Source organism: Felis catus, chromosome D1, assembly GCF_018350175.1.
Source record: "Felis catus isolate Fca126 chromosome D1, F.catus_Fca126_mat1.0, whole genome shotgun sequence".
NCBI classification, from domain to species: Eukaryota; Metazoa; Chordata; class Mammalia; order Carnivora; family Felidae; genus Felis; species Felis catus.
This window is the reverse complement of record NC_058377.1, coordinates 113,042,031-113,060,210: the sequence shown is the minus strand read 5'-3', so window position 1 is coordinate 113,060,210 and position 18,180 is coordinate 113,042,031. Positions and strand designations below refer to the sequence as shown.

At 58.1% G+C, this 18,180-nt stretch overlaps 2 protein-coding genes across 3 annotated transcripts in view; both read right to left on the bottom strand.

Annotated features, from left to right (window-relative positions):
- Window positions 1-8,093, bottom strand: part of NAP1L4 (nucleosome assembly protein 1 like 4) — a 52,697-nt gene extending 44,604 nt beyond the window's left edge. The window contains exon 1 of one of the 2 annotated variants that reach the window (XM_023238975.2): window positions 7,949-8,093. The gene's annotated coding sequence lies outside the window, so the exon portion shown is untranslated. The remainder of the gene's footprint in view (window positions 1-7,948) is intronic. The other variant, XM_023238976.2, reaches the window with a different exon arrangement.
- A 4,775-nt stretch (window positions 8,094-12,868) lies between these two features.
- The window catches only part of CARS1 (cysteinyl-tRNA synthetase 1), a 45,501-nt gene continuing 40,189 nt past the window's right edge, over window positions 12,869-18,180 (bottom strand). Inside the window, 6 exon segments of the mRNA XM_011287089.3 lie at window positions 12,869-13,187; window positions 13,734-13,817; window positions 14,168-14,227; window positions 15,605-15,649; window positions 15,651-15,673; window positions 16,236-16,316. Coding sequence (XP_011285391.1) covers window positions 13,053-13,187; window positions 13,734-13,817; window positions 14,168-14,227; window positions 15,605-15,649; window positions 15,651-15,673; window positions 16,236-16,316 — 428 coding nt within the window. The 3' untranslated portion in view covers window positions 12,869-13,052.

The window sequence follows — 18,180 nt, the reverse complement described above, 5'->3', positions numbered from 1 at the left end:
AGCAGTTATGTTAAACCCGACACAACACTTGTGCATGCACGCGCGTGCACACACACACACACACACACACACACACACACACACGGCTAAATCAAGGACAGAATAACAAAAAGATGAGTTTAAACAATGGGAAAGAAACTATTTTGAGAACTAAACAACAATAAAGCCAGAACTCAACATCTAGAACGAAGACACACAATAACCTGGTTCTGAACCCTAATCTCTACTGTCTCCTAGCTGTGTAAGCTCGGTTTCGACACCCACAGCCTAGACAGTGCTGACTGAGAGGCTGTCGAGAGGACAAAATTATGTGCATGTGCAACACCCAGTGTGTGACCCATTAAGGTCTCCCTTGGCGTTTACAACTGCAATGTGCTTACAGATCACTCTATTGCTTGATTGGAGACCAACAAATCGAGTTATTCTCAACATTTTCCCCTTCACATAAGGAAAAATAATCTAGAGTTGGTGACATAAACGAACTAGAGTTCCACTTGTCAGTCTTCATTGCCATAAATGATTTACTTTTGTTTAGCAATCCCAACTAGTTAAAATACAAAGTCATGGGATGCCTGCGTGGCTCAGTCGGTTAAGTGTCCGACTTCGGATCAGGTCATGATCTCACAGTTCGTGGGTTCAAGCTCCACATTGGGTTCTATACTGACAGCCTGGATCCTGCTTCGGATTCCGTGTATCCCACTCTCTGTCCCTTCCGCTGCATGTGCTCTGTCTCTCTCCCTCAAAAATAAATAAACTTAAAACAAAAATGCTTATTAAAAAAAAAAATACAAAGTCACAAGGACTACCAAATTTGCAGGTTTGAGAAATATTCATTTGTTTTAAATGTTGGTACGCTTAGCTTAACATCAAAATCACGGTCTCAAGCCTCATTTGGAGAACCTTCCACCTCATTTGAAGGTTCTCCTAAGTCTATAAGGCAATCATATTAAAACACAAATGGGTCCCCAGGCAAAAGAATATTCTAAAATTTCAAAAGAATACAGCAGTTCAGATCTAGGGCTAAAAACTTTAACTGAGTCTAAGATTCTAAATTTGGATTGGCATGCAAATTTCTATGACTATACAAATAATGCTTTGCTTTTATGTATGTAAGATACCTCACAACCCTATTAACGGATTTTCACCCCAAACAAAAAAATTGTTTTCACGGGGAAAAAATTCTTAGTTTTTGCAGCAAATTATCCACTATAACTAAATTCCTATTTTTTTAAAAAAAAATTTTAATAGGGATGTATTGTTCGGCCCCCTCTCAATTATTCTTTATTTCTCATTAGAATGAGAACTCATAGTATGAAGGAAAGTGGGCTTTTTTTTTTAATGTTTATTTTTAATCACCTATTTTGAGAGAGAGGGTGGAGCAGAGAGACAGGGAGAGAGAGAATTCCAATCAGGCTCCGCAGTGTTGGTGCAGAGACCAACATGAGGCTCAGTCCCAAGAACTGAGACATCATGACTTGGGCTGATATCAAGAGTTGCACACTTAACTGGCTGAGCCACCCAGGCGCCCCAAATTCCTAATTTTAAAACACTCAGTCTATAGCTAGAGTAATCATATAACTTCAAAGGGGGTCACTTTTGAGAGACAAAGGAGTAAACTGGGGAATACAGTCACCCTTTACATAACCAAAATTTCTATACGTAATCGATCTTAAACCAAGTCAAAGATCCTCAGTGTCTTCCCATGAAATAACTGAATGACGAAAATTAAGGCAAATGTGACCAAATGCTTCTGCAAGACTTCAGAACTTCATTCTAGCCTATAATTCTTATTAATCTCACAGTTCACATAAGCGTGAGGGATGGTGATCCTACCTGTCAACCTAAGATGGAGTCCAGTCAGCCCCAAGGTCCAAGTCCAGGTCCTCCAGAGTACCAGATCATGTTCTGGCTTGAGACTCCATCAGAAAGGACAAAGGAACCGTCTCTCCAAGAAGGAGTCAGGATACCCCCGCAACAAATCCCTAGGTCTCCACCCCCTAAGCCCTGGCATAGTCCGGACCTCATTTATGTTGCCCTGATGTTTTTAATCCAGTCTGTCATTACATTCCTCACCATCAGAAGGTAACGGTGTTGGATTCAATACGCAAGCAGGTAAACTGAAAACATGCCTGAAGTAAACAACCAAATTAACTTCTGTAAGGTTCCCAACTAATAGAAAACATCCTTGTTAACTTAACATATCCTGCACTTATGCTTGTAGTCTTAGCCAAAGAGAAAGAGAGACAGAGAGAGAGAGACAGAGAGAAAGGTGTGCCCAGGTCCTAAACTCATAAAGGCAGTCTTGAAATTGGGTTCAAACTGATTTCAACCATACATAATGATTGATAATCTAATATATATGTTCTTCCTTTCCCTTTGGGCATTTATAAAAACTTTTATTTTTATTTATTTTTTTAAATTTATTTTTTGCCAGAGAAAGAGACAAAGCGTGAGCAGGGAAGGGGCAGAGAGAGACAGAAACACAGAATCTGAAGCAGGCTCCAGGCTCCAAGCTATCAGCATGGAGCCCAACGCCGGGCTCGAACGCGTGAACCACAAGATCATGTCCTGAGCCCAAGTCGGACGCTTAACCGACTGAGCCACCCAGGCATCCCTACAAAACCTTTTAATTACAAAATCGTCTGTATAGGTTTACAGATGAACTAAGATTGGCAAACAGTTAATTACTGCAGCTGTGGGTTAGATATGGGAGTCATTACGTTTGCAGGTGTTTGAGACTTTTTCTTTTCTTTAAGAACGGATAAACCATGCATGCTTGTCCTTCCACTGAACAAGTTCCAGGAGGGTAGGGACCCGTCTACTTGCTCGATGCGGCAGTCCCCGGAGCCAGCGGCCAAGCAGTCTCCGCTTCACTCACTCACCGCCGTGCCACCTGTGCACGCAGCACGGCATCCGGGACTCGGAGGAGAGTCTGAAGACACAGGAAGTGATGTCTGCTGATGAGATCTAACTGCCACCAGACAACAGTGGACCATCTCTTCAAAAACTTGCTAGAAAACAAGCCCTCAGTTTTCCAGAAAAGAGTAAGAAACTGACTTCCTTTCCTTGACCACTCTATTTTTACTCAGGGCAAAGTGGTTCTTTGTTACCATAGCTCCACTTTCCTCTTCTGCTCTCTCTTCTCTGTAATTCATTGGCATAGGATCAAATGAGGCAAACGTTTCAAAGTTTTCCTCAATCCAGTATTTAGAAGTCTCGTCACTTCGTAAGGTCTTCCCTCTTCACCCTACTTAAAAATCACAAACACCCAAGTCCCTACTCCTTTTCTACTTTTCCTCTCAAAAGCACCTACCACACCCAAGTTGTTTATCTGTCTCCCACTACAGAAATACATGAAGGCCCCTCTGTTTTGGTCAGTGTGATACCCCAGTACCCAGGACTGTGTTTAGCACCTAGAAGAGGCTCACGAATGAATGGATGGATACAAAGCACCGAAAGCTACTTTCCTACACACACAATGTTTTATTTTATTTTTTAATGTTTATTTATTTTTGAGAGAGAGCAGGGGAGGGGCAGAGAGAGGGGGACAGAGGATCTGTGCTGACAGCAGAGAGCCTGGTGCGGGGCTTGAACCCACCAACTGCGTGATCACAACCCGAGCGGAGATCGGACGCTTAGCTGACTGAGCCACCTGGGCGCCCCAATGCACGCAAATGTTTTAATGTTTACGGCGGCATTCTTATAACCTTGGTACGTAAATGTTTGAGGGGTACAGCCGATCTCTTTACCGCATGACTCGTTAAAATCGCCTCATCATGTCTGAAACAGGCTTTCGGGATAACATGAAAACGCACAGCACGTTAAAAAAAAAAAAAAAAGTCACGAACCCAGAACGGAGGCACATTTAGTTGCAACAGCTGACAGGATATACTGGTAAGCGGAGATTTAAGGCTCCACAGTGAGTGGTCAAGATCAAAAGGTATAGGTCACAAACTGATTTCTTGTACAAGTTTTCTTACTAAAGAACACCCCTCCTGTTACTAACCTTAACTCATGAAATTTAAAATCCAATGGCAAAGCAAAGCAGCCCCACCTTCTCTGAAGAGGGCGAGGGAGAAACCCAATGGCTGTCAAATGAAAACAAGCCTATGTCATCACCATCTACTTAAAAGTCTCCCAGCAGCTGAACTCGACGTTCTTCACTACCCACCGATCAGGGTCTCGCAAGGGAGGTCAACCCCACCCCCGCCCCCCAATTCCAGTCTGTGGGAGGCAAGAACCGTCAAACCAGGAGACGTGGCCCAAAGTGAGCGAAGGCCGGATGCCGACGACCTGCCGGGGGGGGAGGATTCTGCCCCCACCGCCTCTCTACCACCTCCCTCCCGGTGGCGGAACAGCCAAGCGAGGTAAGCGCCCGCCTGTGGCTCCTCTCCCACCTAAAGTAAGCAATTCCAGACCAAACTCCCCACAAGCTCCTCACTGCCGCCCCCGGACTCAGATCTGGGCCACCACTAGTGTCGGTTCTGAGCAGTATGGTTTTACACAGCTGACAGCTCCTAGGCCTTGGGGAATTTAAATCACCCTCCTGCCCACAGACACGCCACTATTGTTCCAAAACACAGCGAAAACATTTAGGTTCTCTGACGAAAGTTTTGGCAGTTCAACATAAGCTTATTAAAGTTCTGGGGTTTTTGTTGTGTGTTCTTATTTTTGAGAAAGAGAGAGAGAGAGAGAAAGAGAGAGAGAGAGAGAGAGAGAGGGGGAGGGAGAGAGGGAGGGAGAGGGAGGGAGAGGGAAAGAGGGAGGGAGAGGGAGGGAGAGGGAGAGGGAGAGGGAGAGAGAGAGGGAAAGAGGGAGGGAGAGGGAGAGAGAGAGGGAAAGAGGGAGGGAGAGGGAGAGAGAGAGGGAGAGAGGAAGGGAGAGAGGAAGGGAGAGAGAGGGAGAAAGGGAGAGAGGGAGGGAGGGGGAGGGAGGGGGAGGGAGAGATAGGGAGGGAGGGAGAGAGAGGGAGGGAGGGAGGGAGGGAGGGAGAGGGAGGGAGCGAGAGAGAGGGAGGGAGGGAGAGAGGGAGAGGGAGGGAGGGAGAGAGAGGGAGGGAGGGAGGGAGGGAGAGAGAGGGGAGGGAGGGAGAGAGAGGGAGGGAGGGAGGGAGAGAGAGGGAGGGAGGGAGGGAGGGAGAGGGAGGAGGGAGGGAGGGGGAGGGAGGGAGGGAGGGAGAGGGAGGGAGGGAGGGAGAGGGAGGGAGGGAGGGAGGGAGAGAGAGAGGGAGGGAGGGAGAGAGAGGGAGGGAGGGAGGGAGGGAGGGAGAGAGAGAGAGAGGGAGGGGGGGAGAGATGGGGGGAGAGAGGGGGGAGAGGAAGAGGGAGAGAGAGAGGGAGAGAGAGACGCACTTAAGCAGGCTCCATGCCCAGCAAGGAGCCTGGAAAAAACGTGGGGTTCGATCTCACAAATCGTGAGAACATGATCTGAGCGGAAATCAGGAGTCGAATACTTAACAAACTGGGCCACCCAGGCGCCCCAGAAAACAGTTTTAAAACATTTAAGAACTGTGAACAATGAACAGAAAGAAAAAAAAAAATCTGAAAGTAAGTAATTCTGAACTCTATTAAGCCACTTACACACTTACATTTGAGGTCACCTGTTCCTGATACTAGAAGACTGTCGACCACTCAAAGTTAGAAAAATATTGACGATCTCGATCCCTCCACTGGCTCGTCAGAGCTGCACACGGGAAACTGATCTCCTCTCAGCATCAAGAGGCTGTGAAAACCCTGACACACTAACTGAAATACTGTAATTAAAGACTCAAGCACAAGTTCACAGGCTGTAATGTGTTGATGAACACACCCCAACTCTAGCCCTTCATCTCTATAAAACTATGAGCCACCTCCTATAGATAAAAACCTCCAAACTCAAAATACCAGAGTCTGGTAATCTAAACGGCCTGCTCACAAAAATAAGAAACGCCCTTACGTACTTAGAAGACAATAACCCTAAAGCATAAGTAGTCTCTCCACAATTCAGTCTGCTGACATCATCCAAACAAAAATGATTAAAGTAGCTATTCCAAAGAATCGGATCTCTCCAACCAGCATCCGATATTCCTTTTGAAAAACAATGCAACCTTCGCAAATGTGTTTAGATGTTACTTTATGATACAGAGACACAGATAACCACACACACATCCTGAATCAGTATCACTGGTAAACCAGGGAAAAAAAGGTGCAAATGATACATGTCATAACAGGTATTTAAGACAGCACCACGCTGCTGAAGTAACCCGTTTTAGATAAAGATACCTTCAGAACGATTATTTTCATCATACCAGCAAAAGAGGACTTAAAACCCTAAATCCTAGGCCTGAATGTCCCTAAGTAAATCTGGGAAGGTTACAATCCCCATACCTACATTATCCATGAAACGAGATCCTTTCCTCACCACAAGCTTGCAACAAAGAAACTTTTGCAACAGTATCTCCACGGACCAGAAAGGTCTTACTTACCTTCCATGGATCCTTTGAATGGAAGAAACAGGATAATTAACCTCAAAAGAGGAAAGAAAAAAAAAATTCCTTATCCCCAAACAAGTAAAAAAGCAACTCGTAAATTAAGAAAATTCACGTTCTGAGGTTTCTTCCCCCCCCCCCCCCCCCCGCGGCAACGCCACCTTTGCAAGCGAAGCCGCCAGACAACGTCCCACTGCACCCCCGGAACAGACGCCCCTGGAGCGGCCCCCTGGCCTCCGTCCGCTTCACTTGGCACCTGCAGACTATTTACTGCGCCGGCCATCACCAACGGCAGCCTGAAACACCGCGCAGACTCTAGCCGGGGAAGCACTGGGCAATCGTCAGGACCCCAGAATTCTCGCTGGAAACCGGCAACCAGCTCAAACCCTCGGCAACGAGACTGCAGCTGGGCGCACGCGATCACCAACACCCAAGGCCTCCTTACAACTTCTCCAACCGCCTCCAGGAGCGGGAACGGCGCGTCGAGTCAAGCTGTCACCTCGGACGGGCCGCTGGATCCGACCTCCTAGGGCCTGGAGTTCCCCCAGCAGCTCCCCGGGAGCACAGCAGCACCCACCTCCCGACCTAGCGGATTATTAGGCGATGAGTCAACACGTGCAACGAGGTCAGATGCGTCCCCGCTGTGTAGCAACAGCCATCGCTAGTCACCTAGAGGCAGCGGCACCACTGCGGGAAGCCGGCGACTCAAAGACGACTTTCTAACTTTCACGTCCGACCGGCTGCACGTTCTGCGCCGCGCACACCCGCAGCGAGACTAAGCAGGGGCTGCCGGAGCCAGTGGAGCGGGCCGGCGAGGACCCCCGCCCCGCAGATGGCCCGCGACCTCGCGCTGCCCTCTGGCGCGGACGGCGGACCTGCGGACCGGGGGGACCTGCGGGCGCCGGCGTCTTATCGCCGCCACACGGCCCTCCGCCGGCACGGACACAGCGCGTTCCGAAAGGGAGCCCCGCGCAGTCGGGTAAAGACGCACAGACGCAGGAAGAGAGGCTCGGAACTTTGCCGTCCGCTGGGGACGTGTCCCGTCCCCGTCCCCGTCCGAAGGGCGACTTCCCGCAGCCGCAGGCACTCCCGGCCCCGCCGCAGACACCACCCCGCCGGGCGGCCCGCGCCCCGAAAACAAAGGGGCCCCGCGGAAGCGCGCCCGCCGCTCCCCTCGGGGTCACCGCACGGGCCGCGCGGGAACAAAGCGCCTCCTGACCTTCAGGGCCGCGCCGGGGCGGGTCACCCGCGTCCGCCCGCTCCCCGCCGCCGCCGCCGCCCGCCCGGCCTCCCCGCCCTCCCCGCCGCCGCCGCCGCCCGCCCCGGCCTTCCCGCCGCCCCGGCCTTCCCGCCGCCCCGGCCGCCGCCCCCGCCCCTGCCGCCGCCGCCAGTCCACACGGCGGCCCCGGACCTCGCCCTGCCGTCCCGGCCCCCAGCGGTCCTGGCCCCGGCCACCCTCCGGCCGCCCCGGCGCGCCGTTACCCGGCCGAGCGCCTCGCGTCTGCTTCTCACGCCTCCTGCGGCTGCGGCAGTGGCGGCGGCGGTGGCCTCGCTCGCTCCAGGGCTGCGCCGCCGTGGCCGCCAACAACACCGCCTCCCATTGGCCGAGGCTTCTGGCCACGCCCCCCTCGAGCAAAGCGGGCTGTGGTTGGGCGGCCTCGGCGCAAGTCAAACGACGCTTCGGCGCCGCCGGCGCCGACCAATCAGAGGGCGTGGGGCGGGGTTCGCCGCGCTTCGTCGCTCTCAGACCCGCCGGCCGTACGCAAATGAGGGCGTGTGACGTCTGCGGCGGCGCGCGTCCGCATTCCTTCCGCCTCTTTAAGGGGCGGGGGCGCGCGGAGGACGCATGGAGGGCACCTGCTGCGGCCGGTTGCCCGCCGCCGGTCCCCGGCCAGCCCCTTCCCGAGCCCGCCACCAGTTCGGCGGCCACTCCCCCCCAGTTCGGTGCCACTTCCAGCAACGCGCGCGCGGTCCCCGCAGACCCCCGGCGTCCATGCCTGTCCCCTCCTCAAATCCCAGGGCTCACCCTGCCTCGGGGATTGGCACTTGGGGTTCCCTGTTTCTCAACGCCTCCGCGTGCGCGCGCAAGGTGGCTGTCTGCCGGGCACTGGCCGAGGCAGAGCCCACCAGCGGGAGAGGGAGCGATGCGCGCTGCCCCCGACCCCCGTTCCAGGAAGGCCCAGGGGAGCCGGCCCTGCCGCCTGGCTGGGTCCCCACCACGGGCTCCTCACATGGCAATTTGTAGAACAGCATTGACCTAACAAGAAATAAGAGGACAGTGCGCCTGGATAGCCATATGCCCAGGTCCGGGGTTCCAGAGGCTCTTCGTTAAGGGGCTACACCTGCAGTTGGGGGTCGCGTTATTTTGTCCGTTTTTTCAGAAATGGTTGTTGGGTAAGCAGTGCCTGGTCCTTGGGGGTCTGATGGAGGTGGAGCAGGTAGTGGTGCACTCTTTTCCTGGGGTCACTGAGCGGGTGGGAAGGAGGGCCAGGGGTGTCAGAAGGCTTTCTGTCTGTATCATGTTGAGAATGCTGTTTTGATTTCCTGTGGCAGCAAAGTATACGAATTGAGGTGCTCAGAAAACACAACAGGAATTATTCTCTTGTGGCTAGAAGGCAGAAATCGAGGTGTCATGGGGCTGGGCTCCCTCCGAAGGCTCCAAGGGAGGGTCCTTCTTGCCTCTTCCAGCTCTTGGGGCTGCAGCCATGTCCCGCCACCCCCCCCCCAGCCCCACCCCGCCCAGTCTTTGCACCTTCACATGGCCTTTCCTGTGTCCCTCTGTGTTCTCTGCAGTGACTACATCAGGGCCTCATTTTAACATCTACAGAGACCCTATTTCCAAATGTCAAGTGCACAGGTACAGGGGTTAGGGGCTGAATCTCTTGGGGGCCACCATTCAGCCAGCAGCACACTCAAAGGTGCGTCCTGTCAGTCATACTGGCCAGAGGGCTGTGCATGGACAGACCAAGAGTAAAAGGGTGGGTGGGCGTTCCTGGGTGAGACCCCTGGGGCCAGATCCGTGACCTTCCCAATTCTAGCTGGATGGTCCTGACAGAGAGCCTGTGCCTCAGTTTTCCCCATCTGTCAATCACGGGCACTTGTAGTACCCGCTTCATAGAGCTAGCAGAGGGTTGGGACAAACGCAGGCAAATGGCTCAAGGCGGGTGTCCACTGTTCTGATGACGCCACTCACCCTGGCCAGGGGAGGGGACTAAGTGCCTGAGGACAAGGGTGGGGGTCTTAGAGTTGGTCCCTGGGCCTGTCACCTGGGGCTCTCCTAAGAAGTCTGTCCTCCGAGCGACTTAGCCTATACCGGGCTCCAGATGACCTCTGGTCCCGCACAGGCCCTGGTGCTCAGACTGACCAGGAGCGGCCACCGTGGAGCCTGCATACTGAGCCACCCTTTGAGGGGCCAGAAGAGCTAGCTCCTGGGTCCACTGGTGGCCCAGACACTGCCTGGAGAAAGCAGCCCAGGTTAGGGATGGTAGAGTCCACCTGTCCACACCTGCAGTTTTCCACACCCACACTGGCCCACCCCTCGGGCCACTTTTGGGGGGTTGTGAATGATATCAAAGTCCTCTCCATCCACATTTTCCTTGTCGGCTCTTGCCTGTCCATTAAGTCCAGCCGGGTGGTCACCTCTCCTGAGAGGCTGGCCTTGAACACCCTCCCGGCTGCTGCCACCTCTCCCTGCTTTATGTCCACCAAGTTCCCCATTTCCAGCATCCCTGATGCATGTGCACCTGATTACACGCATGCCTCCTCCCCCCTGGTCCCTCCGTTAGGAGGAAGTGTCAAACAGGCTTCCAGAAGGAAGCAGTGCCCCAGCCCATACCCGAGAGCCAGTAAGAGTGGGCCAGCAGGGAAGGCCCTGTCGGCACAGTGCACTCCAGGACCTACGCAGAGCTCAGGGTGGCTCTTGTCCCTAAAGATGGCATGTGAGATCCCCACGGGAGGTGAGCCCTGGGCAGGTGCACACATTTGCGTGGCAGAGATTTGGAGGCGGGGGGTAATGTGTGGGGCAGGATGTACTCAGTGTTGTCACCTGCTAGGGAGAGTGACAGGCAGGGCTCTAGGCTCAGAGTGACACCAAGCAACCCTGCCATCCCGAGCACTCTGCCTGGCTCTGACCTGTTCTCAGATCTCGGGCACTGGGTCTCCGGTTCCCCAGCAGAAATGGGAGTAAGAGTCCCATACGCTTGACCTCGTGGGCAGTGGCCCTTTGGAACATGCAAAACGTCCTGTGTGTCTATTGTGAAATTAGGCAACATTCTTCACCTGCCTGCCCTGTGGCTATCTTTTGTCCCCCATTACACCCATGAATGGACTTACTTAGATGAAACATTGTCATAGTAAACGTGTTTCTCTGTCACAGAGAACAAAGGTACAAGAATCGATGCGTCTGGGGGTTTCCTGGGGCCTGCCACCACAAAGTGCCCTGAACTGCGTGGCTTAAACACAGACGTGTTTTCTCTTCCCGGTTCTGGACAGAAGTCTGAAATCCAGGTGTGGGCAGGGCCGTGCTCCCTCCAGAGGCTCCCGGGGAGGACCCTCCCTGCCACTGCCAGCTGCTGGGGGCTCCGGGTGGCCCTGGACTCGTGGCCGGGTCACTCCTGTCGTCACGTGGCCTTCTCTCTGTGTCTGGGCCTCTCCTCTTATAAAGACACCATCCATGTTACGCTCAGGGCCCACCCGACTCCGGCGTCACCTCATCTTAATCTAACTCATTACACCTGCAAAAGCTGATTTTTCCAAATAAGTTCCGTTTCGGAGTTCCGGGTGGACGTGAATTCAGAAGCGGGGATCGGGGGGATACTATTCAACCTGGTACGTCTCTCCTGGAAAACCCGCCCTTCCCGGGCCAGCTGGCCATCTATCAGGAACGGCCCCTGCAGGGCGGTCTCCCTCTGCTTCCCAGCGGGGCAACTGCTCCTGGCCCTTGAGTTTCTGGAGCCTCCAGTCCGTGTCAGGGCTGAGGGGCTGAGGCCCAGCCCGGTGCTAGAGGGCCGGGGAGGCGGCCTGCGACTGCCCACCTTCCCTCAGGGATCTGCCCTCACCCTTCCAGTCCCTGGGCCAAGACACCCAGTCCCACCGGCCACCCAGGGACAGTGAACTCCCTGTCTCAGCACTTCAGCTTGAAAGGGCTCCCAGCATGTGGGGGCTTGTGCCTGAAGGCACCACCCCACTCTGGACCACAGGCTTTGGGGATCCAAGAGGCTTCCCAAGAGCCCCGAAGGAATGTGGGTTCCATTTCACACCCGTTTCCGGAAGGCCCCATCTCTGCCCCTGCGACGTTTTCATCGTGAGCGGCCCCCCTGCCCCCATCCCAGGCCCTCGGGCTGTTCGCCTCCGGGAAGAGGGTTGGCTTGGCAGTTCCTGCTCTTGCCGTGGGCCGGCCAACCCAGAAGCACCAGAGATGGTGACGAGGTGACTGCTGTTTTCAGCCACCAAGTTCTGGGGCAGTTTGGTGGCAGGAGACCACGGGAACGAGTTTGTTTCACTTTGTCTTGGGGCCTTTTCTTTCTGGTTCAATTTTGGTTGCATGTAAGATGTGTACAAGGTGGGAGGGCCCGGTGCCTCCATATCAGGGCGGCTCTCATACTCACAGAGGCACCGTGCTCCCCGTGGCTGCGGTGCCCCCGAGGAGCGCCCCCTGAAGGACGCTGCGGCGAGGGGCACACACACATCGGCACGCGTGCGGGCGTCTCTCCGGGTTTCCCACAGCGGGGCCCCAGGCGCCAGGGCTGAGGGGGCCTACACGCGGACGTCCCCGAACTCCCCCACGGGGGCCACGGTGCCTGGTGCCGCCGTCAGTGCTGCGTGAGACGGCGTCTCCCGACCTGACCACCCGGCACCGACCACCCTCGGGTCCGAGCAGGTGCCCAGCCTTGGCAGGTGTGCAGCCGCGCTGAGCCGGCTCCGCCCGCACCGTGCTCGACAGGGTTCTGCCGGGGATGCTCTGCCCCACTCCCCCCGGCTGGGACCTGGCGACAAACGGCTGCCCTCCCCGCCCCCACCCCCTTATCTCCGCGGCCAGCTTCGGGATCCGGGCAGCGGCCGGGGCCCGCCCTGCTGAGCCAGCCCTTCGCTGCCCCCGGAGCGCGGGACAGCGGTCGGAGTCGTGGCGGTGTGTTTGCTCAGCAGAACGAGAGGGGCCGACCGAGCGGCCTTTGTGTGGGTGTCAGCGGCCTCGCCAGTCTGAGCCTGCCTTTCTCCCGCTTAAATACCTCCAAATGCACCGGCGCGCAGAGGTCAGCCGATAGCGATCTGCAGGGGGAGAGATTTCCCGGCTGAGCGGCGCGGCCAAGTCGTGCCCTGCTGAGCAAGCGCCCCGGAGCCGCTTCCGCACCAGGGCCGGGCCTGCGGGCGACAGGCCGCGGCACAGAGGACGCGCAGCCCTGCTGCCTGGAAAAGTTTATTACGGAGTCTCAGAGCCGACGACGGCAGGTGAACACAATTCTCAATTTGGGACCCGAGGGCCACTGTAAACATCATCGAGCGTGGGGCGGTGTCACTAAGGACGCGGAGAGAAAGCCGTCAGGCCACCCGACGGCTTGGTGGTGTGAAAACCGAGTCCCCTGCTGTTTCATTTGAAGCTTCCGTTTTGAACCATTTGCAGGTACTCCTTGTGGAGCCTCTCCTGAGCTTCCAAAAGCTTCTTCAGCTTCTTGGCTTGCCCTTTGCTCAGCTCTTTGCCCTCGCTGTCATGTGTGGGCAGACCCTGGGGGACGGAGGGCACGGGAGGTCACCTGCACGCACCTGACTCCCGCTCCCGGGCTCACAGACTAGCGCTAGGACACGCCTGGGCGGGTACCCGCCACGGCGCACCAACCCCAGTCACCGAGAGGCTGGTCTGGGGGGCGCCCTCCTCCCACCCGGGGGCGAGGGCCACTGTTCCCTCTGGAGGCAGCGTGGCTCAGTCCTGATGGGACCGGCCCAAGCACAAGAACCAGTAAGGAAGACCCAAGGGGTCTAGCGGCAAAGCGGCCGAGCCCCGCCTGAAGGAGAAGCCCTGGGGACAGCGCCCTCGCCTCCTGAGTCGCGTTCCCGGCCAGCTCAGGAGCGACACCTTGTCTCGGTTTAGCCAGGCCACGACTCAGTGCGGCCGCCGCCACGGGGGGGAGACTCGAGGGGCCACAGGCACTGACCCCGGATAGCGCCTCCCCCGGACTGAGCCCCAGACAGAATAGCCGCTCGCCCGAGGCTGGAGATCCCCACCATTTAGGAGCCCAACGAGGTTCTGAAAAGACAAAACAGGGCTTCTTACGTTTTCATCAAACTTGGAGTATTTGTCAGTCTCTGACAAGAACATCTCACTGGGTGAGATCTTCATCTTGGCCAGTTTCGCCGCCTGCAACACAGACCCTCCGTCACCGCAGGCGAGCCCACGAAGGGAAAGGCGTGACCTCGCATCACTCCCGCCCAGCCCCGGGTTCAGAGAGCGACAGAAGGCGGGGCGGAGCGAGTCAAAGGAGGGACAACCCAACACCGAGCTTCGTGGTTTTTCTACGGAACGTCGAGAAGAAGCTCGTTCCGAACGATCACAGCGGCGGGAACCCGGGAGGGTGCCGCGGTGTGGGCGCGGGCGCAGGCCAAGGTGGGCCCGGCTGGGCCCAGGGAGGCACAGAGAACAGGGCTCGGGGTCAAAGTGTGCACTTCCTCCCAGGAGAGCCCGGGCCCCACACCGACGGCACGTGGTACCTCTTGTTCCTGTTTTTTCCTGGCGGCCCCCTCTTTCTTCTTCCTCTTCTCTTCTTCAACCTAGGGGGAGCAGGGGCCCCATGAGCCAAGTCTGCCCCAGGGCCTCTGGGGGTGGGAGGCGGAATAAAGCAAGTGCCCGCCACCCCCCACTGCCTGGACCGTGACCCGGCCCGACCCACGGAGGGAGCGGGGAGCCCTCGTTCATTTCCCCGCGGGGGTGATGCCCAGGGGCCGCGAACCAGCACACGTGACAAGGTCCGGGGTGCGGCTGACACGAAGGCAGAAGCAGAGCAGCGAGCCCGGCTGGGGGGCTCTGTCGCATGGGTGAGCGGGGACAGCATCGCGAGGGCCCAGAGAGGGTGGGGGCGGGGAGTTACAGGGCAGCAGGTGCCAGGACACAGGGCCCGGGCCAGGGAAGGGGCCCTGCAGGAGACAGGTGGAGGCCGGAAGCCCACCCCCACCCGTAGCCTGCGTCAGCGCAGGGCCGAGGGGGGGCGGCCCGGGAGCAGGGGCGGGGAGGGGGTCCCCGGGCCCGGGTGTCGGGTGGTGCCCGCGAGGACAGGCGCAGGGCCCCGGCTGTGCCACCGCCGACAGGAGGGAAGGGCAGGTTTGGGGAGTTGAGTCATGATACCGTCTGGGAATCTGGGGTTCTCAGGCGGGCGGCTGGGTAAAGGCAAGCGTGGGGCCAGAGAGAAGCGGGGGGGTCCCGGGAGGACAACCGTGGGACGGGGCGAGGTCAGGGGAGGGCCGGCGCAGCGGGCAGTGGCCCTACGGGAAGCTGCACCTGGGGCCGCGGCGAGAGCGCGAGCAGCAGCAGGCAGGGCCGCCCCCCTGCCGCCCTCAGCAGCAGAGCCGCCGTCTGCCTCTGTGCCCCACGAGCACCTGCACGGGCAGAGCGCCAGCGGAGCAGAGCGGGTAGGCTGACGCGTCTGCTTCCCGGCCCAGCCCGCAGGGATGGGACACAAGGCTGGGCCACGGGACGGGGCGGACACGGGAGGATCGGGGAGGGCCAGCTATCGAGAACCTGCCCTGGCTCCCTCGCCCCCTCGCCCCGCGGACCGCGCGCCCGGTCCCCCGGGTCCCCCATCACCCACCCCCCGCTTCCTGGACAGATGGAGGGGTGACTGGCGGGTCCCACCTCAGGGACAAAGGGGACAGCACTTCCGTAGGAGCAGGTACAGCCCAACACGTCAGCTGCGCTTTACTGAAAGGGACCTATTCTCCCTCAAACCCGGGAGGAGCTTTTTAAGAAGAGGGTCCTTCCTTAGAAGGCAGACCTTCCCGTCACTGCATCGCCCGGCGGTCACACGCAATTAGGTCTCCCCCTGAACACTCGCAGCCACGGGGCCTTAGCACAGGAGCTGGCGCAGCACAGGGCACACGAACGCCGCTGGTCTCGTGTCCCCGTAAGTCCGCAGAGGCTCCAGCACCACTCACCCGTCTCTTCTCCTCTCTCTCCTTCAGCAAGGTCTCTCTGTCCCCCCAGCTTGACCACGGTCGGCAGCCCTGAAAAGCCAAGTCTGTGAGACGGGGCCCGGCCTCCACGCCGGCCCACGCGGCCCTCGCGCCCCCCTCGCCGCTCGCTTCAACGGCCTCAACGTTAACTGTGACGCGGGAAGGCCTTGCCGCTCGTGACGGAAAGCCCAGAGGTCATAAGTAAGATAGGACAGGTCCCCTCAGTGTTTAAAATCTAATAATCTGCCAATAGTCAAGCCCAAACCCCCACTAAGTCGGAAGACACACAGTGAAACCGGAGGACAATCCCATAGGCTGTCTCCCGAGTGACACACAACAAGCAGGGGTGGCCGGTGGCCTTGCCGCCGAAATCAACGCCGGTCAAACGCAGGAGGTGTCCTCGACGGCCACAACCACAAATCTACAAGGCCGGCCCCCAGGGGCCACGGGGCAACCACTCCGGGACCCCTCCTCCCGTGAAACCCCAGCATCCTCTGACCCTGTCCAGAACTTTTTTAAAAAACAGCCCCCACCCAGCCTCCTTCCCTCCTGCCCACCCACCACCCCAGAAGCTCCTTACGACGGGTCCCCGGAAGCAGCCAGGGGGACCCACCTTCGTGATCTTCGAGCCGCACCCCGAGCTCGGGCAGGATGTCGTCCCGCAGGGCGTCGCTGAGCTGCAGGACCTCAGGGACTATGGACAAAGACAGCAGCTCAGTCAGACCAGACACAAGGCGCGCCCAGGACGCGGCGGACGGGCGCCTTCCTGAGTGCCGCAGAGGGAGCCCAGGCCTGGCACGAACGGGGGCCGCTGCCAAGAGTGGCCACGGTCTGCGCCCCTGCCCTAAGACGCCGATCAGAGGCAGGTGCTGTCTGAAGACACACAGGGCTGGTCCCAGGGACTCTGAGCAGGGCAAAGTCAGGGCCCGCCCCAAGCCAGGTGGGCAGCTGGCCCAGGGAAACTAGGTTTCCCTGAACAGAAAAGAGGCCCGGAGGGGCGCCCGGCGGGGGGCTCAGTCAGTTAAGCGTCCGACTTCGGGCCCAGGTCAGGATCTCACGGTTCGTGGGTTCGAGCCCCGCGTCAAGATCTGTGCCGACAGCTCGGACCCGGAGCCTGCTTCCGATTCTGTGTCTCCCTCTCTCTCTGCCCCTCCCCTGCTCATTCGTTCTCTCACTCTCTCTCTCTTAAATATTAAAACAAAAACAAACAAAACAAAACACAAGAAAAATAATAAATCACCCCAAGCACCTGGCCAACTGGGAAGGCATCCGGGAGTGCTGAGCCCCTGCAGCCCGGCACCATATTCCACGCTCCAGGACCCAGGGACCCAAGGCCACCCGCACGTCCTGCAAAGGCTCCTTGCACTCTTCACATCGCAGTCAGGCCCGGGGCAGGCCCAGCGGTGACGAGTCTAGGCTCCCCCAGCTCCCCCATCTCCCCTTGTTCTCGTGGTGAAACGTGCTCCCGTCCACACGCTCTCCCCCGCCCTCCACACGTCCTCGGGACTCCGCAAGATTCCAAGCCCCCACCAGCAAGAGCCAGAAACGGGCCTGGAGGTTGGGGTGGACCCCAGAGCTGCCGGCATTCTCAGCGATGCGGGAGGCCCAGCCAAGGGGCGCAGGAGGGCCGGAGGCCTGGGGGACAGGCACAGGTGCGGGTGACCCCTGCCTCGAGCACCACCAGCTCCATCCACTGCGGGCACGCCGCTCCTGGCCAGGCCTCAGCCCACCCCCCGGCGTGGGCCAGAGTGAGCAGAGGGCCCGGCAAGTCCAGGAGGAGGTACAGAGCCCGCCGTCCCACTGGCTTTGAAGTGACGCCCCGAAGAAAGAGCACAACACACCCTGACCCAGCAGATGGAGCGGGCAGGGGTGAGGTAGCCACCGACGTGGCCTTCAGACCTCAGTGGATGGTCCCTGCGGGTTCAGACGTTCTCAAAAACCTCCGTGTCAGTCTCTGTGAGTCCCAGAGGCAGAGCCAATGACCACAGGCTCGCTCCCTCCAGGCCGGGGACGGCGGCCTTTATGGTTTCTGCGGCAGCGGTCGCAGGGCGAGCCCGGCGGCCAGAGAGGCCCTGTTCCCAGGAGTGCTCAGTGCCGGGGCTGAGGCGGCAGGGAGAAGCAGTCCGTCTCCCTTGGGGGAGAAGAGCGCCTCGCTCAGGAGCTCCGCCGTGAGGACCTGACCTCCGTGAAGGACATTCGGCCGCAGTGACAGCCCCGCGGGTCGGCCGGTACCTGGGACCAGCCGCCCGCCAGGCGGGGCCGACGTTCACGTCTGTGAAGCGGGCACGCGCTGCCGTCCCTGAGCGCTCACAGGGTCTGGTGGCGCCGGGACACTCTGTCGTCCACAGCCAGGTCCCAGACCGGATCAGCTCACGCTCCCAGAATGGGCCGCCTGGCCCAGCCGCCACGCCCACCAAGTCCCGGGCCGGCCCAGCCCGCACCTGCGGAAATCAGCGCAGGAGCTGGGCTGTTACGGGCACGTCCGTCTCGGAAAAGGTCTAACGGTCACAGACCACAGAGCGAGGGTCTTCCGATGTCGGGACAGGCGTGCCGGGGGC